We start from the raw sequence: 21956 nt of genomic DNA on the forward strand, positions 1-21956 counted from the left end.
AGGCAGCTTAACACTACAAAAAAACTTGAGTTTTTCCTACTGACTTTGGGTCCCTGTTTGGCTGTCTTGGGCTTCCCTGGTGGCTCAGATGGTAAAGAATCTGCCTGCAATGTGGGAGACCCAGGTTCAATCCCTGGGTTAAACAGATCACCTGGAGAAGGAAATGGCTACCCACTCCAGTATTCTTGCCTGCAGAATTCCATGGACAGAGAACCCTGGCGGGCTACAGTCACAGAGTTGCAGACAACCGGACACGACTGAGTGACTTTCACCTCTGACTACTTAGGTCATGTGTTCATCTCTGGCTTAAGTCATATGTTCATCTCTGATTCAGTCAAGGAGGCAGAGGAAGAAACCCAAGGGTGAGAGGTAGTGGCTCTGGATCAAGACAACAGATAAACAGACGTCTCCTGTGATCACTGAAAAGAGCCTGCTTGAGAAGAAGGGAGGCAGTGGCTCCTACTGTCGAGAGTCATCAAAGGAATCATAGAGCAAGTGGATGTTATAGGTAATAGCTACTGAGACTGGCCTTCCTGTTGGAGTTCTGTTCTGAAACACAGGATTGAGGGTTGAGAGTGCTGTTCTGTGCAGATAGCTGCTTGGATGGGAACTCTGTGATTGGAGGGTTTCTCAGAAACTAGTGGAACAGATGGTGTTCAGCACTGTCAGGGTTCTGCTGGATGTGGGAAGCCCATTTAAACCTCAGAGTTGACAGATGACCCAAAACTTTGAATAAGGGCCATGTGGCAGGACTGTTCCCTGCTAAGTCCTGTGACCATCTCTTCAATCTCTGACCCCTCTCTCTTTTCCTTCTATATCTTTAGGAACTCAAATAATTCTGGGCAGAGAGAGAAAGGCCAGAAGTGGCAGTGACAGTATGGTACTGGGAGGTAGGTCAGAGGAAGAGCTAAGCCTAGGACTGCAGCAGGCCATGGCACACTCCTGGATGGATGGCATTTCTGGGGGAACTCGGCGATGGGAGAAGCTCAATTTGAGTGCACAGTCCTTGGACCTCTTCTCTCTGACTACACTGACTCTGTCTTAACCCACACTCTCCTCTAGGCTCATGACTTCAAATGCTGTCTATTCACTCATGACTCCCAAGTTTTTCCTCTTGTCTGAACCATCCCTCCTCATTCTCCAGACATGAACACCTAACACCTCCACTTAGATGTCTGATAGGTTTTGAAAACTTGTCAAAAACAAGGTAATGATCTTCCCCCTAAAACTGGCATTTCTCCAAGATGCAATGGCAATTCCATTTTTTTCCAGGAATTTGGGTAAAAAACCAGATGTTATCATTGACTGTTCTTTTTCTTTCTCTTAATTCTTCACTCCGTATATATAGATCACCAGGCCCAACTCTTCCTACCTTGACACCTTTATTCCTGGTCTGCATTCTTGCTGTAGCATCCTATCTGTTGTCCTTACTTTCATGCCGACTGAATTGTTGGTGTGATTCTTTGGTATGTCCCCCCTTTGTTTAAACCTTTCAACGGTTTCCCATCTCTGTGGGAATAAAACTCAAAAACGTCTTGCTTTCCTTCTCTCTCTGACCTCATCGTCTTATCACTCCGTTCCTGCCACACTCGCCTCTTGCAGTTGCTAAAATATCCGCGTGCTTTCCTTAGGAATTTTGCAGCTCCTCTTCCCTTTGCCTGAACACTTCTCCTCCAGATTTCCAAGTGGCTTGCTTTCTCACCTTCTTCAGGCTTTTGCTGAAGTTTTGCCTTGACCATTCTATTCAGAATTGCATCTTCTATTCCCAGCACCCTTTTCAATTTCCTTTTTCTCAGTAGCACTTACCAGCATCTGATAAGCCATATATTTTACTTGTCACCTAAGCGTCCCGAACACCTGGAACACTACCTGTAACACAGAAGGTTTTGGAGGGAGTTGTGTCAAGTGAATGAATGAATGAACGAATAAACTAATGAAGCAGGCAGAAGCTCGGCGTCTGTTCCCCAATCAATTCCAGGCAGAGGCTGGCAGAGTAGCAGCAGTCCAAGTGGCTGCCAGTTAGAAAGGAGAGAAGAGCTGAGGCCCCGATCCTCGGCTGTGGGCTTGGTTGCCCCCGGGGCGCGGACGGAGGAGCGGGCCGGGGCGGGGCCGGGGCGGGGCCGGGGCGGGGCGGGGGCGGGCCGGGCCGGGCGCCTGCGCCATAAAGCTCGCTGCGCTCCAGGGCCGTGCGCCGCTCTTCACGCTTCCTACTCGGCGCCCAGGTTCGTGTTCCCAGCCACTCACGCCATGGCCGCGCTCACCCAGAACCCGCAGTTCAAGAAACTGAAGACGTGGTACGAGCAGCACGGCTCTGACCTCAACTTGCGCCGCCTTTTCGAAGGGGACAAGGACCGCTTTAACCGCTTCAGGTGCGTGCGCGGGACGGGAACGGGGGCGCGGACGTGCCGCACCGGGATGCGGCTCGCGGGCCGTGAGGTGCAGGGCCGGGGCCTAGAGGGCGGGGCGGCGGTCCCCCGGGGGTGGGCGGCCATGGATCCGGGCCCGCCCAGGCCGCACTTCGTCCTTGACGCCTCCTTGAAGCAGGTTTCCGGGTGCTCGCCGGAGGTCTCAGGGCCCCGGCAGCTTCGTCTGGAGGAGTGCCCCCCTCCCCGCTTCTCCTCCAGGGGGACATCTCTCTTCCCTCCCCTACCCCCCCATCAGTCCCGGCCGGCTGAAGCAGTCCATCCTTCCGCGGTTGTGAGCAAAGGCCCTCGCTGACGCAGCAGGCGCGGAAGGGCTGCTCCCTACTTCATGCGGTCCTGGCTTAGAATGGACCATTCGCGGGGTGTGGTCAAGGGTGGGACAGGCCCGCGGGATTTGCGGGGAGCCGCGGTTGAAGGCTGGAGAGGTGGGGCTGTGATTCCTGCCCTGGAGGCTAGATCCGGAGACCCGTGAACGAGAGGTAAAAGAGGAAATCTTGGGGGTTGGGAATGGCCAACCCATTGGTGCAGGTATTGGGCAGGGGAGATCTGTGGCGCCAGATTTGAGGTCCCTGATGGCCAGCCCTGACCTCCGGGGCCTTCTTCCCTGAGTAGGTTGGGTCTCAGGAGCCCTGGGCCAGAATGGTCACTCCCTGGCCAAGGCGGTGGCAGCGCTCCCAGCTGTCTCCCCATCCCCCAGCTGTTTTCGCGGAGGAAGGGCCCCTCACCCAGTGTATGCATCTTGCACTGTGCTGTTCCTGCTGCACATCAGCTGGGTGGGCGGGCCGGTGACAGACACCACTGTGCTGGCCAGCTGAGGCTTGTTTGGATTTGGCACGGGGAGGTTGTTTTTTCTGGAAGCATCTCGTCGGGGAGCAGTCTGGGGTGTGGTGGGCAGCTTCTGCTATCTTTCTGCAGCTTGAACCTCAACACCAACCATGGGCACATTCTGGTGGACTACTCCAAGAACCTGGTGACGGAGACTGTGATGCAGATGCTGGTGGACCTGGTAATGTTCTGCTTCGAAGGGCTTGACCGGTGACCCACGATGTGGCAGGCGAGCAGGACTTTCTGGCGCCCCCAGATCCCTGAGCATCTTTACTTCCTTCTCTTAGTGGATCTCAGTCACTGCCTCTGTGCCCCTGCCCCTGGCTGAGGTTCTGACCGGCATCCCAGGGGACCCAGTGCCCGGATGTCGGAGCAGACCCTTCCCAGGCAGTGGGGGAGAGCAGCGGGCTGCAGCCATCCCTCAGTCCCATGGGGAGCTGCACCAAGCCTTGTGCTTGGGGGTTGGACTCTTGATGACCATCGTGGGTGGGACCGCCTCTCAATGTCTTCTCTTCTCAGGCTAAGTCCAGGGGTGTGGAGGCCGCCCGGGAGCGCATGTTTACTGGTGAGAAGATCAACTTCACTGAGGTGAGCTGGTCAGTGGACAGCAGTCTTTGCACACCCTCCACAGCCTCTTGGTTCCCTTTGGGGGTGCATCTGGCTGTTTGCAGCATCGCCTTGTGTCATACTCCTCCTATTAGGCAATGCTTTTGCTTAACAAGGGACCTGAAGGTCTGTTTTCTCAAGCAAGTTGCAGGGTTTGGGGTGTGTCTCCCCCAAGCCTGCAGTCTAGGTCTGGTGAGCGTGGATGGCTTCCGGCGTCTGTGTCTGCCTGGGGACAGCAGCTCTCAAGCCTGCAGGGAGAGGTCTTCTCAAGACATGGTCAGAGAAATGAACTCTGATCTGTTCTTGCTGCAAGTTTCATTAGTGAAAACCAGACTCCTGTCAAAATCAGTCTCATTGGGCGGAGTCAGCAGGAAGCTATGGCAGGGCCAGGTCTGGGCCACCCTGTTCCTGAATCACTGTGGAAGCCTTGGAGGCATAAGAATCACTGAGCACTCAGAGTGTCATCCTCGTAATGTTCTTAGTCTCCTTTTACATACGGGGAACCTGAAACTCAGATCAAGTCACTTATCTAATTTCATTCTCTTTAAGTGGCAGAGTCAGGATTCAAGCACATCCTGTCTTTCACTGCTGGGCAGTCTGAGGGAGGCTGCAATGAAGGAGGGCTTCCTGGAGGGGTCATTTCATTGTCTACAGAACATGGCTCAGAAGTGAGGCTGGGCAGGGTGGAGGGTAGTATGGCATGAAGCCCTCCACCTTAGCGAGCCTCTCCCTGGGTTGGAGTCCTAAGATCATCCCTTCCTGTTCCTCCAGAGTCTCAGATGTGTTTCTTTTAAGGCCTGTGCTGCCCGAAGCTCGATGGGACTGTTGTTCTCAACTTGATAAGGCCAGCTGCCTGGCGCCTATCACAGACTTAGGATCTGTTTTGGTTTCCGGTGGTGGGTGTGATGAAACCCTTGGTGAGGGAAGGTTGAGTTGCCTGCTTTGCTCCACTTTCAAGGGGCCAGGACACTTTTCAAAAGGTGCCAACAAGAATCATGAACTTTTTACCAGGAAGATGAGACTGGGCTTCATGAACATTGGTCCTCTGTAGCCACTTGTTGCTTGTCACTGGCCTGTGTTGCCACCAGCCTGCCTTCGCTCACTCCATTCAGCTTTCCTTGACCTTGCATGCCCTGAACATCCGGGGCTCACTGGGACCTGTCCTAGGCCCGTTCTGGTCTCTCTCCCCTTGTGACTATCTGCAGCACAGAAAGCAAGGGGAACTTGCCTTGGTCCCCACCTCTCCTGGATCCTGGGGCGGTCCCTACTTCTGTGAACACACAGTGGGTTCTCTGTATGAGTCCAAACACTTAAAGACCTTAGGGCCTGAATGTCCATTGGGTGCAGCTGGGTGTGTGGCTGCAGTGGGCCGAGGGCCTTCACACGCTGACTCTCGCCCCCAGGATCGGGCTGTGCTGCACGTGGCTCTTCGGAACCGCTCAAACACACCCATTTTGGTGGATGGTAAGGATGTGATGCCAGAGGTCAACAGAGTCCTGGAGAAGATGAAGTCTTTCTGTCAGGTATGGGCTGGACTTCCCAGTAGCCATGTGTGTGCTTGTATTTGGGAATCTAGGGGTCTGGATGGGCTGCCCTTCCACTCTCCTTGGAGAGGACCCCAGCTCTCAATAACCTGAGGTGGGGGCAGTGGGTGTGATTGCTGGCCATGGGGGGCTCTGCTAAGGCACGGATTCCCCTAACCCTGTTCTCGGGGAACCCACTAGCAGCCATGGAGCAGCCTTCTTCCTGAACTGTAACACCTGTAGGCTCACAGTGACAGTCTGGCCAGGGCAGAGATCTGAAAAGAAAAGTGAGGCCTCTGGAGGATGGAATAGTCGGGGAAATACTTGCTTTTTGTAACCTCTTAAGTCATAGATCTTTATTTCCTGGCCTAGAACTAGATACAATTGAAAATTTAGGATTTTCTTGACCACACCCCTGCCAGATTTCCAGAGCAGTCTTTATTTACTGTTAAATCTTGCAGAAGTTTCTTGTGCATGCACTAGCTTGTCTGCCGTCTCTTCTTTGAAGCACATGCACCCACAGGTGTACACACACATGCAGCTTGTCCCTGCTGCAGCATTAATGCACATAACTGTGCTCCTTCTCCGTGGGTGTTGGGGTTGCCTCAGAGACCCGCTGGAGAGTTCCCCACATATATTGCCGTTGCCTCAGTATCTACCCCAGGGATGGTTCTGCAAGAGTTCGTGGGTGTCCTCAAGCCTGTGGTGCAAGGGTGATGTCTGTGGGCTGGACTGTTTGTGTGGGCCTGTGCACGTCTGCGTGTGTGGATGATGCGTGCTCTGGGAGTGATAATCTAAGCTTTGGTCAGCTTTTCCCTGGGAGCAGTGTCCACCACGTGTGGCTGGTCAAAGTCTGGTTACTTTGGGTGAGAGCCATCTTCCAACTGAAATAGCGGAAGGCGATCTGGGCATCCATCCTAGAGGCAAAGGCAGCCAAGTAGGACTTCACACGGTGAGAAAGTCTTGGGATCCTGATAGGAATCTGAATTCCAGAATGTCTCTTCACAGGGGATGGTGCTGCTGATGGGCTTTGGGTGGAGGGGAGGGCGTTTCCCCCCCTTCATGGATCACAGCTTTGTCGTGGTCAAGAGGCTTTTGTAACTCACTGAAGCAATGAGCCATGCCGTGCAGGGCCACCCAAGTCAGACGGGTCATAGTGAAGGCAAAAGGAGAAGGAGGCGGCAGAGGGTGAGATGGCTAGATAGCATCACCAACTCAATGGACACGAATCTGAGCAAACTCCAGGAGATAGTGGAAGACAGCAACCTGGCGTGCTGCAGTCTGTGGGGTCACAGAGTGGGACACAATTTAGTGACTGAACAACAACAACAAAGGGTGTTTCCAGCTATCAGGTGTGAGCGCAAGAACTGATGTACTCTGTATGAAGCTTTGTGCTCTGCTTGGTCAGCCTTGGTGTGCAAAGGCATGCCAGGAGGAGAGTGTGTGGCCCTGGTTGTCTGGGAAACTGTTTCCAGGAGAACCCTCCCTTACAGCTGGCTGCTGAAGTACCTGACTCAGACTGATGGGTATTTATAGTACAAAAAAGCTGCTGAATAGCAGCATTTCCCTGGTGAGGAACACTCCCCAGGGCTGTGCTCTCAAAAGTTCACTAAGATTGGGTGAGAATGTTCACCGTGACCTTGATTGCCATGGCAAAACCTGAAAACAGCCCGCCCTTATTTATCAGAGGACTGACCAGTAAAATCGGTATATGTTCATATACCGTAGTCCTGGGCACCATTAGGAATTAGGTATCTATAGCTCCGTTGACCTGCTCTTCTATTCGGGATATACTGTGAAGTCAAAAAGGGAAGTTACAGAGCTGGTGGGTTTCGTTAGACACCATCTGGTCAAATAAAGGGTATGTGTGGTTCTAGTAAAGATACACAGTTTCCCCTCTTGGATGCTTTATTATGACAAAACTGATGATGAGATTGAGGGTTGAAAAGCTGAGTAATTTATTTTTCTTTCTGTATTGATGGAAAAGGGCTCATGGCAGTTGATTATTATCTAAAAGAAATAAAGTTACCACGTCTTACTGGTTTTGGGAAATCCATGTATATTAGTTTCCTATCAGTATGTAACAAATACTTAAGAATTTAGCAGCTGAAAACGACAGTCAACATTTCGGTTGATTGATTCTGGCTCCGGTCTTATAAGGTTGTAGTCAAGGTGTTGGCCCAAGGTCACATTCATCTGAAGGTTTGATGGGGGCTGGAAGACCTTTTCCCAAGATGTTTCACCAGCAGTTGGTGCTAACTTTTGGGATGCTTTAGTTCCTCATCTTGTGAACCTCTCCACAGGCTATTTGAGTGTCCTCATTATATTGAATATTTGCATGGTTACACTCTGGCTGCTTGCACACTTTTTAGAAACCTCTGAAAGGTGAATATAGTAGTATCTTTTACAGATAGCTTAAAAAAAACCAAACAGGATGTAATGTATAGATATTAGCAGGTCCATAAGTATTTCTGTTCCCTTCTGAAATTTAACATTGTTTTTCTATAATAAAAAGTTTAAAAGGAAAAAGGACCATGAAAGTTCTATGAGTAAAAAAAAAAAACTCCACAGTGTTATTTCATAAGCCTGTTAGTATAGTTTCATACTTCTAGGGGCTTTTGATCAGTGTTCTTGTCTCCAAAAGTATTCTTGAAAAGTATCTGTATTTTATTTACACATACCATGTAGTTGTTTCTTGATGGGCTTTAAGCCCCATTTCATCCCAACATGGATGTATGGAAAGCAGCTGCTTTGGGAAGAAAGTGTGAAAGTAAGGTTGAAATGCATGAAGTAAGGTATGGGCCGTCCCTGTTGGCTCAGTGGTAAAGAATCCATCTGCTAATGCAGAAGACATGGGTTCAATCCTGGGTCAGGAAGATCCCCTGGAGGAGAAAATGGCATCTGAAATCTACTCCAGTGGTCTTCGCAAGAAACCCACTCCATTAGTCTTGCCTGGGAAATCCCATGAACACAGGAGCCTGGCAGGCTGCAGTCCATAGGATCAAAAAAGTCAGATTAAACAACAACTTAGCGACTGTACAACAATGACATGACAAGGTAGCTGATTTTTCCCAGAGTGATTGATCCAACAGAAAACAAGGCAGAGTGCCTCAAGGCCTTTTATTTCCTTGAGCTAGCATTAGAAGTTACTCTTTCTTTTCTGTAATACCCTGTTGGTTGTACAGGTGAACTCTGATCAAAGTGGGAAGGGACTGCACAAGATGATGAATGCAGTGCCAGGAGGTGAGGATCTCTGGGAACCATCTTGGATGTTGGTTATCGTAGTCTGCCTTCTGGCTCCTAGTAATTCATCCTGTTCCTTCCACATGCAAAACACCTCATTCTCTTTCTTTTAATGCCATATCAGATTACAGTATCAGTTAGAAGTCAAGAACTTCATAATCTAAATTAGGTTCAGATATATCTGTATTTTTTTTAACATAACTCAAATGCAATTCCTTTTGATCTGAAGATATGTGAATTAAATAGATTATTTTCCTCACACACACTCAACATACAGTGGTGAGATAGGCATAGGATACCTATATAGGATAATTCCCTTGCAAAAATGGAGGAAAGTGGGAGGCACACAGGAATCGTTGATCCAAAGCAGTTCTTTTTTATTTAATTGGAAAATAATTACTTTTCAATTTTGTGATAGCCTCTGCCATATATCATCATGAATCAACCATAGGCATACATGGGTCCCTTCCCTCTTGAACCCCCCACCCACCTCCCTCTCCACCCCATCCCTCCAGGTTGTCACAGAGCACTGGGTCCAGAGCAGTTCTGAAATTCACCAGATGCTTGATTAGGACTCAAGGTGTAGGCGTCATTCCTCAAAGCTTTTGGCTTTGCTCTTAGTTATCTTTTTTACATGAAAGGTAGTTTGTGTTTGTAACTGCCTGGTTTTTTCAGTCTGCTCACTGCCTATAGAGATGTGGGTTTTGAGGGGGACTTCCTTGGTGGTCCAGTGGTTAAGACTCCACACTTCCACTGCAGGGGGCACAAGTTCGATCCCCACTTGGGGAACTAAGATCCTGCATGCCATGCAGTGTGGCTAAAAAAAAAAATTTAAAAGAAACGTGGGCTTTTAAAAATATAATTAGCGTGCCACACAGCTTGTGGGATCTTAGTTCCCTGACCAGGGATTGAGCCCAGGCCCTGGCAGTGAAAACGCCAAGTCCTAACCACTGGACAGCAAAGTTTTTGGAAGCCTTATCTTCAGCTAAGATATTCTCTGTTACCACCTTACTTCTCTCTGAGGTCTTAACAAAAAGTTTTACAGCTACACAATCTGTTTTACCTTTTGAAGTTTTTGTTACAGTACCTTGGATGTGATCTTTGCCACATCCATCTCTTAATTTCAGAATCAATTACTGCCTGGAGAGGCTGGGAATTTTCAGATCCTACAGTTCCTGGCTTCTTTTTGTTTAAAAGTTCTTAAGTTTATTTCTCTCTGCTTGCATTTTACTGTAAGCACTAAGAAACCAGGCAGTTTATAACAGCCTGAAAACTCTGTAGCTAGGTCATCCAGATCATAATAGATAATAATAGATCAATGTGAGTTTTCTCTGGTTGCAGTGAAGGGAGGCTATCGTGTTGTGGAGCACGGGCTCTAGGTGCTTGGGCTTAGTAGTTGTGGCATACAGGCTTAGTTACCGCACGGCGTGTGGAATCCTCCCTGACCAAGGATTGAACCCAGTGTCGCCTGCATTGGCAGGCAGATTCTTAACTACTGGACTACCAGGGAAGCCCTACTTCACCCTCCCCTGATTAATGCAGGCAGCATTATTAACATGCATGCATGTTATTAAGTTTTCTTTGACTATATAACAAGGATTTTCTTTGTTGCAATTCCCAATAATGTTTTGCTCGTATTTCTTTAAATCTACATCAGCAACCCCCTGGAGAACTTTTAAACCTCTGCTAACAGTCTCTTCCAGGCTTTTATTAACTCTCCTGAGGGCTCTTTTAGCTTTTACCCATATTTCTAAATTTTTCTTATGGTAATACCCTACTTCTAGTGCCAGCATCTGCACTAGTTATTTGTTATATAACAGATTGCACCAAAACTGATTTAAAATAACAGTAAATATTTACCGTCTTGAAGTTTCTATGGAGACTTCCCAGGTAGTGCTAGTGGTAAAGAACCCGTCTGCCAGGGTAAGAGACGTAAGAGCCATGGGTTGGATCCCTGCACTGGGAAGATCCCCTGGAGGAGGGCACGGCAACCCACTCCAGTATTCTTGCCTAGAGAATCCCATGGACAGAGGAGCCTGGTGGGCTACAGTCCATAGGGTCACAAAGAGTCTCACACGACTGAAGTAACTTTGCACGCACTCATGCACACACAGTGTCTGTAGGTCAGAAATTCAAGCTTAACTGGTTGGTCTTGGTTTAGGGGGGCGTCTCTCTTGAGGTTGTACTCAAGATGTTGGCCAGGGCTGCAGTTATCTGAAGGGTTCTGGAGGATTCTCTTCCAAGGTGGTTCCTACTCATGGGTGGTGAGTTGGCTCTGGCTGTTGGAAGAAGGCTGCCATTCCTCACTACAATGGCTTCTTCACACAACTGAGTCTTCTTATAACATCGTACATGGTTTCCCCACAGCGAGCGATCTAAGAGAGCGAGGCAGAAGCTGCATGGTCTTTCATGACCCGGCTTCTGAAGTCCTGCTCCACCACTTCTGCAGTATTCCGGTTGGTTCATAGCCCTGTACTCCATGGGGGCTCACTCTGCACCTGTGCCTCTAGAGTAGTGTGGCTGAGGAGGCAAGACGCCCTCAGAGCACATGGAGGTTGGCTTCCTGTCTGTCATTCCTGTCCCTGGCATAGACTGGTCACAGTAGTTGGTGTTTCACATCTCTTGGCCTCTGTCATGTTAGGTTCTAGTGAAAGTTCATTCTTGTTTTGCTAATTCTGCTAATGTTGCTGGTTATGAGATGGGGATATCGCCTCTCCCTTCCACCCTTACTCATGATGGACGAGGGTGTAGTTGATGATGAGGGTCTAGTCCCTGCCTGAGTGACAGGAATGTGACCCTGTAGTCTCAGTAGGCCTCTCTGAGGGCCGGGAAGTTGGAACTAAAGTGTAAGGATACAGAAGTAATGATGCTTTTGAACAGCAGTTTATACTCAGGGGTTTGGGCTGATGACATCTCCCTGCTCTGTGCCAGCGTGTCCGGAGCGGTGAATGGAAAGGGTACTCAGGCAAGGCCATCACGGACGTCATCAACATCGGCATTGGTGGCTCTGACCTGGTAAGGAGCGGGCTGACTTGGGGTAGAGGAGGGGGTCCCATCCAGGGCCTGAGTTTCCCCAGAGATAGGACCTGGCTGTTCTCGCCACTTGGGGAATCTTGTTTTCTGACGCTCCATCTCCCCACAGGGACCCCTCATGGTGACTGAAGCCCTCAAGCCGTACTCTGCAGAAGGTCCCCGGGTCTGGTTTGTCTCCAACATTGACGGGACTCACATTGCCAAAACGCTGGCCTCCCTGAACCCTGAGTCCTCTCTCTTTATCATTGCCTCCAAGGTACGGGCTTCAGCCCCGGCCTGTCTCCCAGCCCTGTGTGCGTTGGGGTGGGAGCAGCGGTGTGGGGGAGTGGGTGCTTTGCCGCCGCCCTGCACACTGGACCCTCCCGCCTGCTCTGAATGAGTTGTGCTCTGTGGCTCGGGTGGGTACAGGTACCCTCAGACCGTTCCTTACCTGGTGGCCAACACAGTTCACCCGATGAAAGCCACACTGCTCCACGTGTGCCTCCGTCTGAGGCAACACCCGCTCACTTGGCTGAATCTGCTCAGCCCAGGACCATTTCTGTCTCTGTCAGAGATTTGTCCCTAACGTCTGCTCCTTTCTCATCCCAGAGCCAGGCCCAGATGACGTAAGCATTTTGCTTTTTTGTCATTTACACTCTGCTTACTCATATCCGTACACGTTAAATATTAAGAATTAATTCCACCTGGGTTTTGAGATACAGCCAAGTCTGGGCTGAAGGAGCCCCAGGCCACAGCAGCTCTCCTGGCGGATGTTCTAACCTTTGACCTGTGGTTCCTCTGTGAAGTTCTGGAATCACAGGATGACACTGCTGCTTCCAGGTCTCTGCCCAAGAGACACACCGATCGGGGCTTTGTGGACATGTGGGTGGAGGTGATGCGGAGTAACTCACTGACCCGCATGCACTGCTCCTTGTGATAACTGGGCATACATGTGGCCTTTGCTGCTGAGCTCTGGCTCAGGGCCATATCAGCTGGGAACCAACTGCTATACTCTCTGTCTGCAGACCTTTACCACCCAGGAGACCATCACGAACGCAGAGACGGCGAAGGAGTGGTTTCTGCTGTCGGCCAAGGACGTGAGTGCTCGTGGGCAGTGGGCAGGCCGGGGAGGACAGAGTGGGTCTGCCCAGCCCTGTAGCCGGTTTCCCCTGAAGTTGGCAGCAGGAGGCAGCCTTTCTGATTAAGATACTCAGCTTTGCCAGCCCAGACAGGCTCCAGTTGCAGACCCTGCTCTAACGGCTAATGGCCCTTTCTTTAAGGCTACTGGCCCTGCGGAGCCTCTCTACCCCTGGCCCTGCCAAGTTGACAGGGGAGGCACCCTGGGCCTCGTGTGCCTGTGAGGTAGGATGGGCCAGCCCGCCTCTGACCGCTCTGCCCACTCTACCTTGATTTGGGCATCCTCCAGCAGCCTCAGAACCGAGAACTGGGGGCGGTGGGCCCCATGCAGGGCCTGGGTCTCTCCAGAGGCAGGAGGGTCACTGTCACTGGGGGCGGTCCCCAGGGCGAGTGTGGTCTAACTTGGCTTATCTCTTGCAGCCTTCTGCAGTCGCGAAACACTTTGTTGCCCTGTCCACCAACACTGTAAGTGCCCACAGGGGTTCCTGTACCACCACCCTGGGTTGGGGCCCTGGCCAGGTCAGGGTCATGGCCTTTCCAAGTACATGAGCTGACATGTGCTGACAGCGTCAGGGATCTTGGCTCAGTCAAGAAGGATTGGTTGCCTATGTGGGATGTGAGTTGCAAGCCATACTTGGTACTTCTACAGGCAGACGAACTGCTGCTGCTCCATGAGGGACTTGCAGTCAGTGGGATCACATTAACCCCACCCGTTTCCCGGGACCTGACTGATAACCACAACATTCCACACGTGTGACCTCCCTTGGCCTCTGCCACTGGCCTCCCCCCCAGACAAGATGTGCCAGGTATGGGTGGGGTGGTTGTTCAGTCACCAAGTCATGGCCGACTCTTGTGACCCCATGGACTGTAGCACGCCAGGCTTATTTCTCACATAAGGATATTTAGTCCAGTTCAGTTCAGTCGCTCAGTCGTGTCCGACTCTTTGCGATCCCATGAATCGCAGCACGCCAGGCCTCCCTGTCCATCACCAACTCCTGGAGTTTACTCAGACTCATGTCCATCGAGTCGGTGATGCCATCCAGCCATCTCATCCTCTGTCGTCCCCTTCTCCTCCTGCTCCCAATCTCTCCCAGCATCAGGGTCTTTTCCAATGAGTCAACTCTTCGCATGAGGTGGCCAAAGTATTGGAGTTTCAGCTTCAGCATCAGTCCTTGCAATGAACACCCAGGACTGATCTCCTTTAGGATGGACTGGTTGGATCTCCTTGCAGTCCAAGGGACTCTCAAGAGTCTTTTAAGCCCAGTGAAGGGATGTGAGTTTGCCCAGTGCGTGCATGAGTCAGTGATGTAAGGATTAGAACGTGGTTACCCATGTGCCAGCTCCTCCTGGCCCCAGGTTGTGCAAGGTGGGGTTGGGGGCAGGCCAGTGGGAGTTGGGGCTTTGCTCCAGGAATCAAAAGGAGGGCAAACCTAGTTGAACACTGGCTGTGTGGTGGGTCTTTTGTTGGGCGGTCTGAGCTGGAACCACACCCAGGTTCTCTGGACTCCCACTCCTTCCATGCCACCCCCACCCATGCCTCTGTGCTGAGCTGCCTGTGAGGAGACAGCAGGACATCTTAGGGCTGGCCAACCAGAGCACAGCTGTCCGCCGCCTGCAGGTAGAGCTGGAGAGGAGGGCGTCTGCTGTGGGGTCTGGGGAGGGGGCTGCTGGCCCTGTCTGTGTAGAGGACAGAATAAGATTGGTCAGCCCCTGAAGGCTTCCTGGGGTGTAGTCACCAACCCGTTATCAGACGGGCTGGGCAGGTGTCCAGGTTGTCTGTTCCCTGGCTGGGAGGTGGCCCCTGCCTGTGCTCGGGTTCCAGCCCGGGACTCGGTTTCCCAGATGTCCTGGGGATTGGGTCTGGGCGGTGGCTCCTGCAGAGCAGTGTAGGGGCCAGGTCCTCACAGTGAGTGTGCAGCTCCCCTTCAGCAGGAGGGCTTGGCCAGTACCAGGCCACCGGTGTGCTGGGTGTGAGCTGGCCGGACATCTGACTCTGGGGTGGGCGTCTCCTGGTGCTGCCCTGGGCTCACAGGCGGCTCCAGCCCCGCCCCAGTGGGGGCTCTGTGGAAGGTGTGTTGCTCCTGAAGCTTAGACAGCATGACTCCTCATGCCTGCAGCTCTGGTTCTTGTGCAGCCCCTAATCCTGGCTTCTTCCTTCTCTCTCCCTTTTTCCCCTTTTAGGCCAAAGTGAAGGAGTTTGGAATTGATCCTCAAAACATGTTCGAGTTCTGGGATGTAAGTAAAGGCACCTGCCTGTGGCGGGTGAATTATGTCCTTTGCTAAGTCAAGCCATAGATGAGGGGCCCATGGAGTCAGGTCAGTGTTTATTGAGCACCTGCTGTATGCCTGGGTATGGGACAGGCCAGGAGGTCCTCAGGGAGTAGGAGCAGCTTCGCTCAGTCAGGATATGGCCCCCCTCCCACCAGGGGGGGCTTTCAGGGCCAGGGTGGCACTCCCTTGGGTGCCTGCAGTAGCACCCACAGTGGGGTAACCGGAGCCACCCCATCCCCCTTGGGGAGCTGAGGTTGTGAGTTATTCTCAGTGATGACCTTTTTCTAAACCACAGCCGCAGGCTGTAAAGGCCAAGGGGCAGGGCAAGGCAGGAGTGTGACTGGGCAGGCTTGGAAAGGAGCTGCAGGGGCAGTTGGAGGTGGCGGAGAGGAGGTGCCAGGCCTGGGGCCAGGTGGGGCCCCGCTGGGCAGCTTGCAGAGCCAGCACCGCTGGGGGGCAGAGCTGTGGGCAGAGCTCTAGCCACGGGTGGTCCCACAGGCTCATCTCTGCTGGAGCCACCGTGGGTGCCAAGCAGCGAGCCAGAGTTGTCCCTGCGGCTGGCCTGAGTGCAGCCGTGGTGTAGGAAGGGCTCTGGCCGCAGAATGCAGGCAGGCTTGGGATGCAGGGATGCAGTGCAGGGAGTGGTGTGGGTGCAGTGGGTGTGGCTCTAACACATGACCTTGGCAGGTGTAGCTAAGAGAGCGTCCTCTAATCGAGGGATTTCCCCCTGGGGCCGATTCCAAGCCTTTATACCACAAGCTCTCAGCTGAGTGGCAGCATCTGAAGATGTAACCTCCTTTGAAAGCTGTAAAGGCCTTGGAGTCTGGGAGAGAATTAAGCCCTCGTACCCTAAGGCGTCTCTTGTGTGTAATGAGTTAACTTCTTTCCAGAATGGGACTAGTTGTGTACTATCCTTGGAAGAATTGAGAAGAGTCACTCAGATCCTTGTCTGCGTCGCGTGGCTCAGATGAGGACCCCTGGTCGAGAGAGACTGTGCAGCTGCTAACAAATGCATGCATGCCTGATACAGGAAGGGGGCACCATCCTCCTCCTCCCTGGGATCTTGCCTGAGCAGGTGGTGGTCAGGGCTGTGTGGGGGCTCCCGTGAGCCAAGGAACCCGGCAGAGCGGGGCTGTGTCCCAGCCTGAGTTTTCACTGCCTGTAACCACCCAGCCTGAAGAGATGAAGTGTGGCTTAAACAGAGACCTGGGTCTTCTAGGTAAGGCCTAGGAACACAGGAACATGGAGCTGGGACTGGCTAGTGAGGCCCAAGTGCCTGGAGTGGGCACAGTGGAGGCCTCTGGGGCCAGGCCAGACATACCTGGAGGGACCTGCTTGTATATTGCTGCATTGAGAAGGTGACATCTGAGGAGCCAGGGAAAGGTGAAGTTTCTGGACCTAGGGTCTCTCAGGTGAGAGAGAACCATCAGAATAGATACAGGGATATTGTGCTGGCTCTGAGGTAAGATTGGAAGAGTTCAGTCTGGTGTAGGCATGTGTAAGTGGTGAGGCCGGCTCATCTGTGTCCAGAGGGCGCAGCCACGGTCCAGGGTCCATGGGGCATCCTTGTGTATCGGGCTTAGGCAGAGGTGAGGTGGTACTGGGGGGTCTGTCAGGGCTCAGCCAGAGTCAGCACACATTGGGGAACTCATTTTGGCTGATGATCTCTGAAGAGGAGCCAGGCCAGGTCCAGGTGATGTCTGAAGAGGAGCCAGGACAGGTGCAGGTGATGTCTGAAGAGGAGCCAGGACAGGTGCAGGTGATGTCTGAAGAGGCAACCCCAGGATGGGTAAAGGTACAGGGGAGATTCTAGAAGAATTCAGATGTTTATTCTGTGGAGTGGCATTTGAGGAGCCAAAATTATGGACAGGTACTTAGACCTGGATCTGTGAGTTCAGGATGGGTGTATACAGTGGGATCTCTCTGGCTGGCTCTGAAGAGGGAGCCTCAGGTATTGGATGACTGATCACTCAAGCGCGGCTATTAGAACTCAGATGAGACAAACAGGAAAGTCCCCTGAGCCAGTTCAGCCTCTGGGTTCTCAGCATCCAGACCCAGTGAAACAGGCAGAGGTCAGGGTGCTGTTGAGGCCTCTTGGGTTCCATGACCAGCCTAGGACGTGTCAGTGGTATTGGGGTCTGGCTGGGGTAGGGTTTGAGGTGCCCAGATGAGGAAGTGGTAGGAATGTACCTGGTTATCAAAGGTAAGGACTGGGGAGTCAGGGCATGTGAAGACAGACAGGTGAACTGCTGAGGAGCTGCGTCACTAAGATGTGGTGTGGGAGGCTCACGGTAGACAAAAGTCTCTAGAAATGTCAGAGGCACAAGTCACTCAGACCCCGTTTGGCACAAGTTGACTCTCATCAGGTTTCCCTCAGGCCACGGCAAGCAGCCAGGAATCTGTCAGGTCTTCGGGAAGAGTCTGTTCAGGTTAGGTTTGTACAGCAGGGTCTGCTAGGGGTCATCTGTAAAGCCACATCTGTTTGAGGTCTCAGAAACTAGACTCAGACTAGGTGTGTGTAACTCAGTGTCTTGGGGAGACCCGAGGAACTGAAATTAGACAACATCTGGGCAGAAGTGGGTTGGTTAGATAAGGACACTGGAGCCAAAGATAGTTAGAGACAGAGCTGAGTCTGACAAGTGGGCTTAGAAATCCACGATTGGGTCCAGGTCAGAACTGTGTCCTCAGTTGTCCGAGCAGTTCTGGTGATCTCAGGGCAGTGGCCCAGGGGTCCCTGGGAAAAGATTGAAAAACTGGAGTCAGGCAAAGAGATGGAGCACTGCATCCATCCATCTGGAAGGTTTGGGAATTCTATGTCTCAGGTGTGCAGAGCAGGTATGTCAGGTAAGGTTGGAGGTGAGGCGAGAGACAGGCTTGTACTCCTGGTTCCTGAACAGGTGAGGTCTGAGCTGTTGAGGTCAGTCCCTGGTTTGTATTCTGAATCTGAGGAACTGAGGTTCAGTGCAGGTAGATTGAGTTTTTCAGGTTAAGTTTCTAAGCCAGAGGCAAGCTGGAAGTAGGTTGGAAAGCCACGTTTGGGTTCATTAATTTCTGTCCCACAGTTGAGGTCAGGAACAAGCAGGTAGATCTGTCAAGTGAGGCCTGAGGAGCCAGTTAGGTTTATCTAGAAAGAACTGGGTTTCTTAGATGATCTCTGAGACCATCATGTGAAGACAGGTGGATAGAGGGAGGTGTCTCAGGTGAGATCTCAGGAGCTGGATCTCCCAGGTAAGGTCAAGATAGGTAGGTAGAACTGCTTCTTGGCAGATGTCTTATGATGGTGAGTTGTGCCCAGGTGCAGGTATGTGGAATTGAGTTTCTCAGGTAAGATCTATGGAGTCTGCATAGGGGACAGGTTTTATTCTTGTGTCTCACAGGGTGAGTTAAGCACAAGTGAGTAGAGTTTGTCAGGTAAGTCTGTGGAACAAGTTCAGGAAACTGGGTCTGTCCAGTGAAATCTCAAAAGTCACAGGTGAGTCCAGGAAAGAACCAAATGTCTTAGATGACCTCTGGCGAGCTGAACTGGGACAGAGCTAGCCTGCCAGGGGCAGCCTCAGGAGCCAGGAACAAGCACGGGCAGCCGGAGGTGGCTCACCGTGTGCAGTTGAAAGACCCAGGGTCACGCCCAGGTCGGTAGAGGCAAGGCCGCCCAGCTGCAGGCTCACGCACAGGTCGGTAGAGGCAAGGCCGCCCAGCTGCAGGCTCACGCACAGGTCGGTAGAGGCAAGGCCGTCCAGCTGCAGGCTCACGCACAGGTCAGTAGAGGCAAGGCCACCCAGCTCCAGGCCCAGGAACCAGCTGCAGGCTCACGCACAGGTCGGTAGAGGCAAGGCCGCCCAGCTGCAGGCTCACGCACAGGTCGGTAGAGGCAAGGCCGCCCAGCTGCAGGCTCACGCACAGGTCGGTAGAGGCAAGGCCGCCCAGCTGCAGGCTCACGCACAGGTCGGTAGAGGCAAGGCCGTCCAGCTGCAGGCTCACGCACAGGTCAGTAGAGGCAAGGCCACCCAGCTCCAGGCCCAGGAACCAGCTGCAGGCTCACGCACAGGTCGGTAGAGGCAAGGCCGCCCAGCTGCAGGCTCACGCACAGGTCGGTAGAGGCAAGGCCGCCCAGCTGCAGGCTCACGCACAGGTCGGTAGAGGCAAGGCCGCCCAGCTGCAGGCTCACGCACAGGTCGGTAGAGGCAAGGCCGCCCAGCTGCAGGCTCACGCACAGGTCGGTAGAGGCAAGGCCGTCCAGCTGCAGGCTCACGCACAGGTCGGTAGAGGCAAGGCCGCCCAGCTCCAGGCCCAGGAACCAGCTGCAGGCTCACGCACAGGTCGGTAGAGGCAAGGCCGCCCAGCTGCAGATTCACGCACAGGTCGGTAGAGGCAAGGCCGCCCAGCTGCAGGCTCACGCACAGGTCGGTAGAGGCAAGGCCATCCAGCTGCAGGCTTAGGAGCCAACTGCCGGCTCATGCACAGGTCTGTAGAGGCAAGGCCGCCCAGCTGCAGGCTCATGCACAGGTCGGTAGAGGCAAGGCCGCCCAGCTCCAGGCCCAGGAACCAGCTGCAGACGCACAGGTCGGTAGAGGCAAGGCCGCCCAGCTGCAGGCTCACGCACAGGTCGGTAGAGGCAAGGCTGTCCAGCTGCAGGCTCAGGAACCAGCTGCAGGCTCATGCACAGGTCGGTAGAGGCAAGGCTGTCCAACTGCAGGCCCAGGTACCAGCTGCAGGCTCATGCACATGTCGGTAGAGGCAAGGCCGTCCAGCTGCAGGCTCATGCACAGGTCGGTAGAGGCAAGGCCGTCCAGCTGCAGGCTCACGCACAGGTCGGTAGAGGCAAGGCCGTCCAGCTGCAGGCTCACGCACAGGTCGGTAGAGGCAAGGCTGTCCAGCTGCAGGCTCAGAAACCAGGGTCAATCTCAGGTAGGTAGAACTGACTGGTCACACGCCAAGAAGAACCAGAGTCAAGCACAGGTGAGCAGAGCTGGTCCGCTAGGTATGGTGTGTGAGGTGCCAGAGTCGTTAACAAGTAGACCGACTTGGTCTGCTGGGCATGGTCTGAGGATCCGGGTCATATACAGGTAGGCCAAGCTAGTCTGCCAGATATGGACTGAAGGTCAGGGGAATGTCCAGGTAGGCAGAACTGTTCTGTTGGGTATGGTCTGAGGCCTCAGAGTTGCGCACAGGTACTAGAGCTGGTCTGCTAGTACAAGGAGCCAGGGTCATGTAGAGGTGGGCAGAGCTGGTTCATTGGGTGTGATCTGAGGACGCAGGGTCAACTACAGGTAGGCAGAGCTGGTCCGTAATGTATGGTCTGAGGTTCCAGGGTCATGTGCAGTTAGGCAGAGCTGGCTGGGTAGGTATAGTTTGAGGACCCAGGGTCATGTGCAGGTAGGCAGAGCTGTCTGCTCCGTATGGTTTGGGGACTGAAGTCAAGCACAGGTAGGCAAAGCCTGTGCTAGGTACAGTGTAAGAAGCCAGGGTCATGGACAGGTAGGCAGAACTGTTCCATTGGGTATGGTCTTAGGACCTGGAATCAAGCCCAGGTAGGCAGAAGGTCTGAGGAGATAGAGTCGTGCACAGGTAAGCAGACCTGGTTTGTACAAGGAGCCAGGGTCAAGAACAGGTAGGTAGATGTGGTCTAGGTATGGTCTGAAGGTCCAGGTTCGTGAGCAGGTAGGCAGGTAGGGCATGGTTAGGTATGGTCCAGTGATCCAGGGTCAAGCACAGGTGGGTAGAACTCGTCCTCTAAGTATAGTCCAAGGATTAAGAGTGAGCACAGGTAAGAGTGAGCACAGGTAAGAGTGAGCACAGGTACAGCAAAGGAGCCAGGGTCGAGAGCAGGTAGGTAGAGGGACCCACACGTGCAGCCTGGGGAGCCAGGGACATACAGGTAGGCAGAGCCCGGTCTGTCAGGTCTGGCCTGAGGATCCAGGGTCAAGCACAGGTAGGCAGAGCCCGGTCTGTCAGGTATGGTCTGAGAGTCCAGAATTGCGTACAGGTAAGCAGAGCTGGTCCGCCAAGTGCAGTCTAAGGATCCAGGGTCACATACAGGTAGGCAGCACTGTCCGCTTGAGTCTGAGGACTCAAGCACAGGTAGGCAGAGTTGGCCCACACGGTGTATCATAAGGAGCCAGGGTCAAGTGCGCAGGTAAGCGGAGCTGGTCCACTCGGTACAGCGCAAGGACTCAGGGTCATGTACAGGTAGGCAGAGCTGGTCTGTCAGGTATGGTCTGTCCAGGGTTGTGTAAAGGTAGGCAGAACTGGTCTGTCCAGGGTTTTGTACAGGTAACTGGTCTGTCTGGGGTTGTGTACAGATAGGCAGAGGTGTCTGGTTAGATACGGTCTGAGGATCCTAGATCCAGGTAGGCAAAGCTGGTCTGCTAGGTACAGCATAAGAAGCTGGTGTCATGTACAGGTAGGCAGAACTGTTCCGCTGGGTATGGTCTGAGGACCCAGAATTAAGCACAGGTAGGCAGAGCTAATCCACTAGGTAAGATCTGAGGAGATAGAGCCACTCACAGGTAAGCTGAGCTGGTTCGCACACAGAGCTAGGGTCACATACAGGTAGGTAGAGCTGGCCCGCTTGGTGCAGCCTCAGAACCCAGGGTCATATACACGTGGGCAAAGGTGGTCTGTAAGATGTGGTCTGAGGAGCCAGGGTCATGGTCAGGTGGGTAGAACTGGTCTGCTAGGTATGGTCTGAGGATCCAGGGTTAAGCTCAGGTAAGCAGAGCTGGGCCACTTGGTAGCACAAGGAGCCAGCGTCATGTATAGGTGGGTAGAACTGGTTCATAATGGATGGTCTGAGGAGCCAGGGTCAAGCCCAGGTAGGCAGAGCTGGTCTGTCTGGTATGATCTGAAGGTCCAGCTTGTATCCAGGTAGGCAGAACTGGTCCATTAGGTATAGCACATGAAACCTGGGTCATGTACA

The 21956-nt window shown here is 52.9% G+C and overlaps 1 protein-coding gene across 2 annotated transcripts in view; it reads left to right on the forward strand.

Moving 5' to 3' along the window:
• Positions 1–277: 277 nt before the first annotated feature.
• The window catches only part of GPI (glucose-6-phosphate isomerase), a 31683-nt gene continuing 10004 nt past the window's right edge, over positions 278–21956 (forward strand). The window contains exons 1-11 of one of the 2 annotated variants that reach the window (XM_065925781.1): positions 278–508; positions 825–890; positions 2223–2369; positions 3339–3429; positions 3768–3836; positions 5258–5377; positions 11552–11635; positions 11763–11909; positions 12658–12729; positions 13190–13234; positions 14951–15004. In XM_065925781.1, the coding sequence (XP_065781853.1) occupies positions 2248–2369; positions 3339–3429; positions 3768–3836; positions 5258–5377; positions 11552–11635; positions 11763–11909; positions 12658–12729; positions 13190–13234; positions 14951–15004 (804 nt within the window). In that variant the 5' untranslated portion in view covers positions 278–508; positions 825–890; positions 2223–2247. The remainder of the gene's footprint in view (positions 509–824; positions 891–2222; positions 2370–3338; positions 3430–3767; positions 3837–5257; positions 5378–11551; positions 11636–11762; positions 11910–12657; positions 12730–13189; positions 13235–14950; positions 15005–21956) is intronic. The other variant, XM_065925782.1, reaches the window with a different exon arrangement.

Source organism: Muntiacus reevesi, chromosome 2 (genome assembly GCF_963930625.1).
Source record: "Muntiacus reevesi chromosome 2, mMunRee1.1, whole genome shotgun sequence".
NCBI classification, from domain to species: Eukaryota; Metazoa; Chordata; class Mammalia; order Artiodactyla; family Cervidae; genus Muntiacus; species Muntiacus reevesi.